This window comes from Emericellopsis atlantica (genome assembly GCF_019669845.1).
Source record: "Emericellopsis atlantica unplaced genomic scaffold F5Z01scaffold_29, whole genome shotgun sequence".
Lineage (NCBI taxonomy): Eukaryota > Fungi > Ascomycota > Sordariomycetes > Hypocreales > Bionectriaceae > Emericellopsis > Emericellopsis atlantica.
The window spans coordinates 234,460-247,594 of NW_025764731.1; the positions used below are offsets into that span (position 1 = coordinate 234,460).

General features: G+C 54.7%; 5 protein-coding genes across 5 annotated transcripts; 2 read left to right on the top strand and 3 right to left on the bottom strand.

Annotated features, from left to right (window-relative positions):
* Positions 1–434: 434 nt before the first annotated feature.
* F5Z01DRAFT_298812 (uncharacterized protein) lies at positions 435–2,260 on the bottom strand. Its single transcript, XM_046258864.1, has 4 exons — positions 2,029–2,260; positions 1,892–1,978; positions 1,433–1,840; positions 435–1,375 (listed from the first exon to the last, which is right to left on the bottom strand). Exons 1-4 carry the CDS (start codon positions 2,057–2,059, stop codon positions 753–755), a joined length of 1,149 nt encoding a protein of 382 aa, XP_046115112.1. The 5' UTR covers positions 2,060–2,260; the 3' UTR covers positions 435–752.
* F5Z01DRAFT_298788 (uncharacterized protein) lies at positions 1,964–4,601 on the bottom strand. Its single transcript, XM_046258863.1, has 2 exons — positions 2,649–4,601; positions 1,964–2,595 (listed from the first exon to the last, which is right to left on the bottom strand). Exons 1-2 carry the CDS (start codon positions 4,228–4,230, stop codon positions 2,462–2,464), a joined length of 1,716 nt encoding a protein of 571 aa, XP_046115113.1. The 5' UTR covers positions 4,231–4,601; the 3' UTR covers positions 1,964–2,461.
* On the top strand, positions 4,602–6,204 carry F5Z01DRAFT_298787 (putative methylglutaconyl-CoA hydratase precursor). The gene has a single exon (XM_046258862.1). The coding sequence runs from the start codon at positions 4,973–4,975 to the stop codon at positions 5,918–5,920; it is 948 nt and encodes a 315-aa protein (XP_046115114.1). The 5' UTR covers positions 4,602–4,972; the 3' UTR covers positions 5,921–6,204.
* On the bottom strand, positions 6,204–8,240 carry F5Z01DRAFT_639591 (uncharacterized protein; the record flags this gene model as incomplete). The annotated part of the gene is made up of 2 exons (XM_046262453.1): positions 6,204–6,447; positions 6,493–8,240. The coding sequence occupies 2 exons, from the start codon at positions 8,238–8,240 to the stop codon at positions 6,204–6,206; spliced, it is 1,992 nt and encodes a 663-aa protein (XP_046115115.1).
* A 904-nt stretch (positions 8,241–9,144) lies between these two features.
* Positions 9,145–12,623, top strand: F5Z01DRAFT_639592 (uncharacterized protein; the record flags this gene model as incomplete). Its single annotated transcript, XM_046262454.1, has 2 exons — positions 9,145–9,286; positions 9,331–12,623. The coding sequence occupies 2 exons, from the start codon at positions 9,145–9,147 to the stop codon at positions 12,621–12,623; spliced, it is 3,435 nt and encodes a 1,144-aa protein (XP_046115116.1).
* Positions 12,624–13,135: the final 512 nt, after the last annotated feature.

Here is a 13,135-nt window from a genome sequence, read left to right on the forward strand (position 1 = left end):
AGAGACTGGAGTTGAGGCCGGCACAGATATGCCGGACCTGGCGAATCACGACGCCAAGCCACTGCAGTGCGCCATGTGTTGGAAGCATGCCGTGATTGATGTCGGTTCTCGGCCATGGCTCGTCTAACAATGTTTGCTTCGTCCGTAGCGGAATGGATTGGGAGTCTCTCTGGTACAGGCGTATGGTAGCCTGTAGGACGAGGAGGTATCGACTGAGTGGCTTCATGTTTACAACGAATACCCGGGAACCGGATGTACAGCAATTGAAATTAAGCATCTCGATCAAGCACCAGGCTCCACAGACGCTAATCATACGCTTGATGGTTTGACTGTTTGACAGAGACCGCAGTTCCTGTTTCTGGCAATTCGCCGTCGTAAGGATCGTCGTGATTGGAGTCTCTCATCCCCGCCCATCAGCCGCCAAGCTTGGCGTACGCGTAACACTCACTGCACAGGCCAGGCCAGGCCAGGCCAGCAGTCAAGTTTTCTGCGTCACCTCATCATGAACACATCTCGAGCAGGCATAATTAGGGGATTCTCCTCCGGCCTTTGATCGACCTGGTCCATCCTTGCCTCTATGCGACAGACCACCAACTTGTCCGGAGCTCACAACGGGGAATCGGGGATGTAACAACAAGTTTCAACGAATAACTGTATCTCTGGGTCTTCAATGTGACCGACTTGACTCTGCCTTCCGTTTTGCGCCTCTGGCGCGCCGCTCTGGTTCTCTCACACCAGAGTCCAGACCACGTTCACTTATAGACGAGCCCAGGAATCGACTCGCCAAAGTGTATGTGTGACTCCACTGGTGGCCACGGGGTTCGATTCGTGCGTCCCTCTACCCTCTGTATATCTCGACCTTCCGATCTCCATGTAAAGGGGCTTCCCAGTCCCAGTACACATCCTGCCCTCGCCCTTTCGACTGGTCCTGCTGACATGTTTTGGAGGACGTTATCTTGCAATTCAACCGGGAGTTGATGAAGAGGCGTCACAGGCACCTTGACCTGTGTGGCCTCGAGAAGTAGATTGAGCGCTGTATCCGACAGAGGCAGCGTGCCGTCAAGTAAGCGCTCGGTGGTGGTACATCGTTCTTGTTCAGAATCAATTCGGAAAAGCGCGACCTCCCGAACGGATAGCACAAGATAGGTTCGACTTCCCCTCAGACAATAAGAAGGATCAAGTTTGGTCTCCCAACGTACGTAGTCTCGGAAGTCGTTGCGGATCATAGTGATGGCATGGCAAGGATGCTGGGCAAAGACAATGGATACCCCGCCAACTCGGACAATGCTTTCGTTGAACGGTTCCCATTCAGGGAGGCTGTTCAGCCAGATTAAATAGCCGCCGATGCCTGGGCGCGGTGTACACACCTCTTTGACTTTGAAGTCCAGAGTCAGAATCTTAACAATCCCGTAGGCCAGTTTGCGGAACGTACAAGTAGAGTTGTTGTATCGACCGCAAAGAACATGTCTCCACTGGTATGCGAAGTCGAAAAGCAACCTGCCAACCAACGCTCCACGCCTCGCCAGGCTTTCTGCACAGATGCCGTTGCGCCGCATTAGCCGTCTATGCAGCTTAAGTTTAGATAGAGATCCTTGCGTGGCAGGTGTCGGTGGCGTGTATGGAATAAAATCTTGAGTAGTAACATCTTGCTGGCGGAAGAGATCGAGAGCGACCCAGGTGTAGTGGTTTGCCTTATGAAACCGAACGAGATCGTTATCGAGGTCAAAGATCCATACTGTCCTCATGTGGTAGCGTCTTCTGTCGAGGAATGGGTCAATGATGTCGTCTTTCTGGAGCCAATCATCTTTAAATAGCGGGTACAACACATCGAATGTAGATTCTGAAGTAATCAGCGAGCCTTGATCAGCCAGTGGAGGAATTTTGCTCCTACCCTGGGTCGTGTCTTTGAGTTGCTCTGAAAATAACTTCAGCATGGTGTCATCTTCGACAGAACGACGCATGACAAGGAACACGGTGCCTGCTTTAGTGTAAACACAGGATGGTCCGAAACGAGGTCATTTGAGTCACCTTGCGAGCTGATGAGGACGTTCGTGGCCATCGTCAATGTCCAGTTGACAATGTCATCAACTCATAGTCGTTGTCGCTACGGATGACCAAAAAAGACCATGCCAAGCTGGCCTTTTGCGTTCTCAGTGCTCGTCGGACAGTACGCCAGATCTCGGCGCAGCGTACGTACAGGTCAACCAACCCGACAAATTCGATGCTGCGGAATGACTGCGCGGGGTCCTGCGGGATGAAGTCGATTTCTGGAATGCCACGCGTCTGAGTAAGCAAGGCTGATGCTGCACCTACCCCTGCTTGAACAGGCTGGCCACAGCTTTGCTCTACTCGACATATCACAAACCAGAGCCAATGACTATAGCGATCGCGGCCGGGAAGTCTTATTGACAACTTTGCCTGAGACAATGACATAAAGACAGGGTGACTCCACGCCAAGAACTCACAGAGGAGCGCTCTGCGACCAGGCAAAACTTTCGTCCATCGAGTTGGCGCCGAGCCGTAGGTTGATGGTGTTATCGACACGTAGACGAGGCGGTCCAGAGTTCATGCTCATGCCATTCTTCTGAGGGCCAGCTTGATGACATTAGCTTGGTAGCGCAATGATTCTCCCGGGGGGGGTTGCTCACAGATAATGAGGTCAAACAGCTTCACAATGACCGGCCCCCAGACCGTCATGGCGATGATTTGCCCATAGGACCATCGATTCGTGGCGAAACTGTCGATGGTGATGACGCGAATGAGGGACACCATGTACAATATGTTCACGACCACGTAGACGATCTCGAGCACCCACCAGAACCAGCGCTTGAAGTTGATCCATCTCGGCTTCCAGCTGGTCTCTGGGAATCGTCCGGGTCTGAACCGTCCAAAGCTGACATTCTTCGTGCGGTGGTGAGTGCGCAGCGTCCACGCCACCTGATCGACCACAAGGACAATGATAGCAATCGTGTCGAGAACAAGGAATGCCATCTTGTACAGTAACGGGTGCGGGAAGAAGTTCAGCTGCAGTCCGTCCACCGCTCCGATGGCGGCACAGTAGGTCCTGGGACTCGGATTGCCGCCGCAGGCCTCCATCTGCGCCTGGCCTCTGAACATTCCAAATACGTCCTTGAAATACACCTTTTGGCTCGCTGCCACAATGGCCAAGATGTACTCGATCAAAAACCCAACAAACGTGTGCGTATTCCTAATGCCCTCGTTGTGTAGGCAAATCTGGATCAGGAACATGGGAAGGATGCCATTTTGGCTGACGTGAAAGGCCACGGCAGCATTGACCAGAATCTCCCCCCAAAAGGTGCCTTCCTGGGAATTCACCACAATAGCCAGGATGGAGGCGATCTGCACGGCAAAGACAAACCAGCATTGCGCTTCTTGAAACTCAACGAGCGTCGTGGCAATGGCAACGCTGGTACGCGATAGGGCAGACTGATCAGGCCAGATGATGGTGCGGATGCGTGTCAATGTATATGGCTGTGGGATTCGTCTCTTTGGTGCTTGCGTGAGGCGCACGTACAGAGTGAACAGCTTCACGGCGAGGTAGAGCATAGTCGCAAAAGACACCTGCAGAGCGTATGAGATGAGCACCCCGGGTCCGAAGATGTCTGGGTTAATCTCAGCCTCAATTGATGGGCAGAATGTGCCCATTGCGTCAAAGACTTCCTTGGCGGAGGAGTTCTTGGTCAACACGCGGAGCGAGTCGTCGCATGGCACGGACAAGCCATCACTGCGGCAGGACTCCTGAGCACAATCGACAAACTTGTCGAGTACGGGCTTGTCGTCGAAGCCAGCCAAAGTACCACTGCCCAGAATCGTGCTCGCATTCTTCTCAGCCTCGTCATTGATATAGTACACCATGGAGTCCTGGGTCCAGTATGAGATGGACGCGAGCGCTGCGCAGTTGTAAAAGGTCTCGAGGCTACCGAAGAAGAGACTGGTGTCATTGCACGCAGCATAGCAGTCTTTTGTGCCATCCTGTAGTCTGCACCCGGACGCAAGCAGCAGAATCTCCTGGTCTCCGTCAATGCCGCTTTCAATGAGGCCGCGAAACGAGAATGCATCCTGCGCTGCTGGGTCGGTTGAGGACTGGCCCGGGCTCAGGCTGGCCAAGTCTTCAAAGGGAAAGAAGTCGGAAATGTCGTCGATGCCGGGATGCATAAGCACCGTCAGCGGTGTCGGCTCAGCAGTGGGTGTCGCTGTGAGGCTGGTCATGATGACTGCCCCTGGCTCTGAGCGCTTCCCCGCTTATGTAGAGGGAGTGGCGGCTTCTGTGATGCTACAGCCTAGAGCTCGTCCGAGGCCATGGTCGAGACTTCGTACCATGCTCAATTCCGGCGCATGTCTGGCTTGGTGACGTTCGGGATAGGGATTGGTGAGGAAAGGAAAGACTTCACACTTCTCAATGAAGGATTCGACGACACCGACAGACACCCCTGCAGCCTTGCAATTTGATGTTGGCGAATACCGTGTTGCGTGAAGTGGGGGTTGCCTGGCCCGCCAAGCATTGACGGTGGTATCTGGACATTGTCGCGACGGTCGGAATGGGAACATCTGTGCCAAAGATGTTGGTTGATTGGGATTTCTGGGAAGATCTATCATTGATGTTGGTGAAACAGTCGTCCACAGTCTGGTCTCGCGTTTGTCTAAGGTAGATCTCATCCGACACGTGACGAGGGAACTACGTCATCTATGGCCTTGAAGCTCTAGCTCTTTAAATGAGATATATCTGGGCCTGCTTGCGCTATCAAAATCTGAGCTTGGGAAGCAAGAAGCATTCACTACCTGGACAATTCTTACAAGAAACGGCTCGCTTTGGACTGTACGTTGGTGCGCATCGGTCCTCGGCTTTCGTGACGATCCGACGCAAGCCGAGCCTACCATTTACCCCAGACTCCAGAGTCGCCAACAACTCTTCGTCCTCTGACCTCTCCAACATCCGCACACAATCGCCAAAATGGCCCCAAGAACTATCCTCGCCCAGGCGCCCAAGACACGCGGCTTTCTGCGCCGCCTCTACGCCACCACGGCCACCAACCAGCCTCTCATCACCGTGACGAACCTCCCCTCGCCATCCTCCGGGCACATTCGCGTGCTCGAGCTCAACCGCCCCAAGGCTCGCAACGCCATCTCAAAAGACCTCCTGTCCGTCCTCCGCGCCGAGATTGACGACATCCACGCGCAATATGGCGCCAATGGCGTCGAAAACGCGTCCTACAACGCAGGCGAGCTTGGGCCAACCAGGGCGCTCGTCCTCGCGTCGGCTGTCGACACCTGTTTCTGCGCAGGCGCCGATCTGAAGGAGCGCAAGGGCTTCACGCAGGAGGAGACGGCGCAGTTCCTGGGCAACCTGAGGGGCACCTTTTCGAACTTGGCTGCTCTGCCCATCCCTAGCATCTCCGCCATTTCGAGCCTGGCGCTTGGTGGAGGACTCGAGCTCGCCCTTTCGACGACCTTCCGTGTCTTGTCCTCGAATGCGACGGTGGGTTTGCCAGAGACGCGGTTGGGCATCATCCCTGGTGCGGGTGGCACATATCGTCTTCCTGGCATTATCGGTCTGGCTCGCGCGAGGGACCTCATCCTCACGGGCCGACGTGTGGCCGCACCAGAGGCGTACTTCCTCGGCATCGCAGATCGTCTCGTCGAAGTCGTCCCAGAGGAAGGCCAAGAGGGCGCGGAGGTTCTCACGTCCGCTCGTAAGGCAGCGCTGAGCGAGGCTGTCCGGTTCGCCCAGGAGATCTGCGAGGGAGGCCCCGTTGCCATTCGTGCGGGTTTGGAGGCGGTTGCGTGGGCACGAGAAGAGAAGGAGAATGAGATGTACAAGCGGGTTATCAACACTGAGGACAGGGATGAGGCATTGAAAGCGTTCGGGGAGAAGAGGAAGCCAGTGTTCAAGGGTAAATAAATAACACGGTCATGTGAGGAAAAGAATTACGATATGTATCATATAGTTGTTGAAATCATGTCTACCGAGCTTCGATGGACACGAGGCAAAGATACTAGTCTGATTACCGGAAACTCATCGCTGTCTTGAACCAAACACCAGGAGCTTGCCGGTCAAATCATCCCAATCTAACGCCCCAAGCCTAACTTTTCATATCACCACAACGCCTATATTCAGAACCCATAGCCAATGCGCTATCCTTGAAGTAAAATCCTTGAAGTAAAATCAAACCCAAGTGGATGGATCATTGCCTAGAGCCATTCCGACTCATGCGGCGCTCTTCTCTCTCCAACTCAAAGAGCTTTAGTTTGACCTTGTCCATAACCGCGCCAGTGCGAGTTTCCGCGGTCTTGAACTTGTCGGCACAACAATAGAACTCGTCGATGGCCGAAACACCACTCGGTTCTGATCCCACCTTGGCACCCAGGCAATGGAGCTTTTGGATATCCGCGATGGCTTCAGTCGCGCCGTAGTAAATATCAAGGCGGCTGCAATACACGTATACCCACTTGACAAACAACCTGTCGGCCTACGACCGGTTATTTAGACAACCTTTGGCGCCAGCTTCCATAACGACTCGAAAGCTCTTCTTCGTGAAGAACTCCGGATCAAGAACCTGATCCAAAAGGCGACCAGTCCACGACCGTGGCCTGAATGTGCGTACGAAGAATATAAATTCGTCTTCGTTCCCCTGCAGCAGAAGTCGGGAAGCGCAAGGCCCTATAGTGTTTGCTGGCATGTACACTGCTTCCTGTTGTATATCATACCCTTGGCGAAGTGTGGGATTGTCAAGCCAATGCTCCAACAAATTCGGCGCCTCTATGGACCGGAGCCTCGCACCGACCTTCTTCATGTGCCTTAGCATTGACTTTGCGTCACTCTCGCTCAGCAAATCTTTCTCCTGACTTTCTAGGATATGATGGAAGACGAGACTCATCAGCGAGCCCTGAGAAGAATGGCACACATTGACGTCTGCGCCGTGCTCATTGACCATCTTGTGAAACATTGGCCATAAACCGTCTTCCCTTGAACCAGACTTTGCTTTCGTCAAGGCAATCAACAAAGCCATGAGCGGTGTGCAAGTGGCTGGAAAAGACGTACGGAGCAACGTGTCGCATTCGTGGAGGGCATTAAGGTCAGGCCCAGCACCAAGGAGTAAGTCCATTATCTGTATCCAGAATTGGCGATGGTGTGTCCAATAACTGCCTTTATTGATAATGGCAAAAATCAATGGACTCATCGGCTTCCCGTAGTATTTGCCGGTTTGGGCGCTAGCCCCAGCGTCTAGCAGCCTTTGTAACATGTGCTTGAGGCTTTGTCTCCTCTGAGTTATGGCTTTCGGTTCGTGATGCTTGCTGGTCTCAGCGCACTCTTCAATGACCCATATAATCGGCGAGCTGGTCCATTCTTGACTGTCGATGATGGCATTGCTTGCGTCGAGGAGCTTGTCAAAAAGTATCATGTTCCCAGATGCTATCGCTAGATGTAAAGCATTGTATCCCGCAAGTGGAATCAAATCGTTCCAGTTGTTAGGGTACTTCTCGAAAAGTCGTAAGCATTGCCCTGGTGTGTCCGTATCCAGCTTCCATGCATAAGTATGCAAGATGGTGAGTCTGTGGGTGTCGACGGCATCGTATGGCACAGTAAGGTATGGCGAGGACTTTTCATCTTCACACAGAACGTTGCAGATTTCATCGTACCTCATCACGGCCGGTACACAAAGGGGCAGCCATTCTGTTTGACCTCGAAGCACTTTATCCACCATGCGTGGACTGTCGATCTTTCGACATTGCTCCTTCCATTTGCCACGCAGGCCTTCCAGCCCCGGCATGGCTAGCAGATTCTTGGAAACGATTGTTCGATCCGCACCGGCGGCGAGCAATCTTCGGACCCAGAACAATCCATTCTTGAAGGCGGCAGCCACAGCCAGTGCCGTGGCACGACTGGAGCCCCTGACATGAATGGTATTGACGTTGGCGCCCAGTCGAAGGGAGCGCTCAAATATATTTCGGCAGGATTTCGTGACTGCCTTCTTTTTTTTGCCTGCCGGCGCCAAACAGCTGCGCACCACGGCGAATTTGATGGCTTCCGATGTGCCCTGGGTGGCATCTCGAAAGTAAAGCACGAACAGCGCTTGGTGTTGCATGATGTGGCTGACGCGTGCTAGTCGAAGAAGGTCACCATTTGGAAGGTGGTCGGCGATGAGGCGCTTTATCTCTTCTGGCATGCGCGACAAGTAGTTCTTTGGTTGTGCGTCCACCATGATGGAGTACAACGCCATGGTGGGTGGAGGGGTGAATGTTGATGAGAGAAGGAAGAGGGAGCAGGAAAAGCAGAGATCCGAGGGAGATTTATAGGTGAGATTGGTTCTGGCTCTCAACCAAGTCCGATTGGCTCTTTATGTTGATTCAATTGGATAGGCGGTGCTTCCAATATGGGATGAACGAGGCTGCGTTGTTTGTTGATGACTTGAGATGCTCAGGAGAAAGCATGCTTGCTGAGTTTCCAGCGTACAAGCCTGGATTCAGTTCGACATCTGCCTTCGAGCCTTGTACCTATTACAGTCCAGTCCGAGGATCTCTCAATGTAACTTCCCACGATCCCTGGACTGTGGTTCCCATTGCAGGTTCTGAAGACGTCGGTGCAATGCCATCCAAGGGGGGTGAGTTGGAACTGTGTCCGCGCAGGGCCGAGAAAAGGTCCGGAACAATCATTATTTCGTACGGAATAGGAATCCAGGATGTCGGATCCGATTAGATTCCATGAGAAGATGAGCCTCCAAGTAGCGTGAAGGGATTCAAGTGCGCATGGCGTATTCAATCAATGCAGATGGATCGGTCCATGAACGCGAAGATGCTTGGCGAGGTCAGACGTAGGGTAGGCCACTCCCTGCCACCGCAGTCTATTTCGGGGTTGACGTGAATCCCCTTAGTAATCCTCCCCGCCAAGCCAGGCTGCGCCTGCCTCTGCTTTGTCCTCTGACGCCTGGACGTCACTGTCAAGCTTCGGCCTCCCAAGTCCCAGTTCCAAGAACGACAGGCGAGGCAACGTCAGCTTGCCCCGAGCCACATTCAGAACGGGCTGGGTGCGCATTCTCCTTTGCATCTACCTCTCTCCCATAATCACAGAGTGTTTCTATTTTTTTGCCTTCGCATGTTGTTTTTCTGCATGTTATCGTCATCACTATGAACGGCAACTACAACTTGCGATCCCGGGGCCAGGACCTTGAAGCCAGATACGGCAAGCTACCATGGACGGCATGCAGTCGCCCCCATCGCATCTCGACGCCTGAGAAGGATCGAGCGCAGACTCGACTCGACCCTGTCGGTACGAATCCTCGCCTTCCACGCTGATTTTCGCTAATGAGACAGGCTGCCACCCGAGTCGATGGGTCTACGATCTGCTCAACAATGATTTCATGACGTGCGACCTCGTCGACCGAGCCAAAGGCGGTCAGCTGCCCGTACCGTTCGATACCTCTCACGCGCATCGACTCGTCAACAGCGGCAAACAAAGCCATCGCTGGGCCACTCATACAATCACTTCGACGCTATGTTTGGACTGCCACTTCCACTTCATCATCCGCACCTCATGGCAACAAGCGCATGCCAGCACGCTCTGTAGCAAAGCCCACGCGGAATGGGTACCCTTCGAGGACAGACCGTGCTTCCATCACCTCGCCTATGCCGGTACCGAGCCCGAGAACATCATCGACGCAGAAAGACAAGACGGCAGCAACGTCGTCAGCCGGGAGACGTTTGCCTGCACCGCTGCGCAGTGTACATTTACAGTGACGGTCGATGTGTGCGAGCCTCGCTTGAGCACAGACATGTTGGAGCTGCTGCAGGACGAAGACACAATCCTCAAGGCGCTCAACACCGCCAGACAGAACGAACCGGAAAGATACCAGGTCGCTACGGACGAATGGGCAAAGCAGGCGCCGCTAAATCTCAACACGTACTTGCGTAACATGCTTGAGGACCCACCCGACAAACAAAAGACGATATCAAAGCGTAACAAGCGATTTGCCGTGGTGTTTGGTCCACGCTGTTTTGATTTGTTTCGGTACCTGGGGTTTGCAGAGGAGGTCACGCTTACAGAAAACGGTGTAGACGAGGGATCCTTCATATCCGAATACCCACCACGCCCGGCGGATGCGTGGGGTCCTACCGAGATAGGCTCTAGGCGCGCATTCATTGAAGACGCGCGGTCCGAGGTCCAGGCTCTGATACACAAAAAAGGCGTGACCTTTGACGAGGCCCAGAAGCCGCAGTTTGTCAATGCCTTGATACACGAGCTCCTTGGCGTGGAAGAGATCCTGAACCTGGGAGACAATGAGCTGGTCCAGAGCCACAGCCACCAGCTCATTGGCGTGGTCCCCGGTCTCCATCAAATTGCCATTGTCAACGCGTATTTCCAGCAGTGGAATCTGCTACCCGCTAGGAGACAGGAAATGATTGTTGCGCTGGCTTTGATCGCCCAACACCACCCTGACGATGCCCTGGCCGAATACGCTGCCACGCAGGACTCTGTCTATGGGGCAGTGGCCAGTCCTGGCAGCCCTGTCGGCAAGGCTTTGGCGCTCTTGGGGCTGCCGCCTCCCAACATATATGACTATGGCGAGATTATGGCCGCCTATCGGCAGAAGCTTTTCGAAGACCCGGCTCGCATTTCAGACTTGCGCGAGGCTTTGATGGCGCTTGCTACGGACTGCCAGAAGGAAGACATGCAGCTGAGGCTGGTTGTGGAAGGAGGCGGCGAGAGCATGACGGCTGACACGGCAATGGCCGTACTGGGCTGTTCGGATGCTGCCACGCCGATTCAGTGGTTGGGCGCTGCGGAGCGTCTCTTGGAGAAGGCCGAGGACCCCAGGGCTAAGCCAGCGCTGCTTCAGGCCATCCAGACCCTGGTCTCTGACCACGACGACCCTTTGATTAGGGACCGGTGGTTGCGTATGAACAGCGTGCATGCCTCGGGCACCAGCTCGAATGTGCCCATCTGGGAGCAGCCGGGCGATATTGGATTGCCGGTTGGCCTGAGCAACATTGGCAACACGTGCTATCTGAACAGCCTGCTGCAGTATCTCTTCACTGTCAAACCAGTACGCGACATTGTGACAAATTACGAGGCGTATCAGCTTGATATGGACGACAAAACGCTGGAGGAGCGTAGGCTCGGCGCCAACAAGATGAAGCTGGATCGCGCCGAAGCCGTCGTGTCGCAAGTCTTTGTCAAGGAGCTCGGTGCCCTTTTCGAGAGTTTGGTGGCGTCCGACAAGAAGGCACAGAAACCAACGCAGCGCCTAGCGAACGCCGTCTTGTTGGATACTAATGACCTGCTCCAGGGCGCGCACAGCGAAGCTGAAGCCAAGGCGCCTCCGTTGCCCGCGCGGCCGTCGCCTGCCTCACCCGCCCACGACGTGCCAATGGGCACAGCAGACGGCCAAGAAGCTGCGAGCAATGCGTCCACTGCGGTGGACGATGAGAGCAGGCCCGAGGTTACACATGCGGAGGATGCTATGGAGGACGCCGTCATGGAGGACGTCGAACCATCCATTGAGGAAAAGGTTCAAAAGGCGCTGGAGGTGCAGAAGCGCAGCTCTGGCACCGAACAGCAGGATGCAGAGGAGGTCATTGGCCGGATGATCAACCGCCTGCAAGCCGCCATCCGCCCGACCGGGGTAGACGAAGCGACAGGCATCCAGCTGGAGAAGATTATCGAGACTTTCTTCCTGACGACGGTCAACTACACCAAGAAGTTTGACGACACCGCTTACCAGACCGAGGTTAGCTACGACAGATCGATCACTGCCTTCCCCGCTGCGGATGGATCGTGCTCGCTCGAGGAGGCGTTGGGTCGCAACTTTGATCTGCAGGTTCTCGAGGACAGCCGCCTGTTGCGCTACACTGCGATCCGCCAACTGCCGCCGGTCCTGCACGTCCTGATCCAGCGCACGCAGTCGAATGGCACCAAGAATATGCACCCTGTTGTCATCCCAGAAAAGCTATCACTGGACCAGTTCATGGACGCACAGCATGACTCGGAGGAGTTCACACGCCGCTCCAAAGGGTGGGCCCTATCGCAAAGACTGCAGGACGTCAACAGGACCCTGAATCAAACAGTCAAGTCCAACGAGGGTAGCGCTGCTCTCTTGTCTGCCGCAGTCGCGAGCGTCGAATCGTCTGAAGACGCTGATATGGGGGACGAACCGGAAGAGGATTGGACTTTTGATGGACCTGTGGAAGAAGACTTTATGATAGTCAACCATGAGGGCGTGGGAAGCAAGGAGCGGCCTGCGCCGCCAGAAGATCTGGCTGCCGCAGAGAACGAGCTCAACGGCATGATCCAAGCAGAGGGACAGGAGCTTGCGGCGGAGCTCGACGGTCTATATGCTGGGGCGAGCGAGAACGTCTATCGGCTTGAAGCGGTGATCTGCCACAGAGGCCAGGCAGCGTCTGGCCACTACTGGGTGTGGATCTACGATTTCGAGGACGGGCTGTGGCGGCACTACAACGACGAGACGGTGGAGGTCAAGGAGTCGACGGAACAGGTGCTGTCGGAGCTCAACACCAAGGGGGAACCCTACTACCTTTGCTACGTGCGGGACAGCGACAAGGAGAAGTGGGTGGAGGTGCCCAAGCGGACGATGGTGAAGGAGCTCTAGGAGCGACCTCGCTCACTGTCGCCCCGAACGACACTGCGAGTGAGGACGACGCCTGAGTACAGAAACAGGACAAGGGTGATGGCGGGGGACGTGTTCTGGGGATACCACACGCAGGGCGAGAGCAAGGAGCAAGCGATTGACCGAGTGATTTCGCGGGAGGTATTCCGCATTGAGGGCTAAGTTGGCATTGCGCGGCGTTGTTTGGGAGCATAATACCCGGGATAGGATAGGATAGGACAGGACAGGACAGCTTTGGCCATGAATCGATACGCACCACTTGTCTCTCCTTCAGGTCGCCCGCCCGCTTATTCACACGTGCCATTCACGGATGGGCCTGCACCACGTGATGGTCCTCTGGTACCGCAATCTGAGATATTTATCGCCAGGTATCAATTAGCGTACCGAGAAGCATAAAGCCGGGCGCTTGGCAGCTACTCGAATAGGAAGGCAAATGATGTATCCCCCACCCCTGATCGGCACTCAGCAGCACATGGATGCCGAAGCAGTATGCT

Coding starts and splice junctions, on each gene's coding strand:
- F5Z01DRAFT_298812 (XM_046258864.1), bottom strand. CDS start 2,059: ATGGCCACGAACGTCCTCATCAGCTCGCAAG. Junction 1,979..2,028: donor CGTCCTCATCAGCTCGCAAG/GTGACTCAAATG, acceptor ACACTAAAGCAG/GCACCGTGTTCCTTGTCATG. Junction 1,841..1,891: donor ACTCAAAGACACGACCCAGG/GTAGGAGCAAAA, acceptor TGATTACTTCAG/AATCTACATTCGATGTGTTG.
- F5Z01DRAFT_298788 (XM_046258863.1), bottom strand. CDS start 4,230: ATGACCAGCCTCACAGCGACACCCACTGCTGAGCCGACACCGCTGACG. Junction 2,596..2,648: donor GCTGTTTGACCTCATTATCT/GTGAGCAACCCC, acceptor AATGTCATCAAG/CTGGCCCTCAGAAGAATGGC.
- F5Z01DRAFT_298787 (XM_046258862.1), top strand. CDS start 4,973: ATGGCCCCAAGAACTATCCTCGCCCAGGCGCCCAAGACACGCGGCTTT.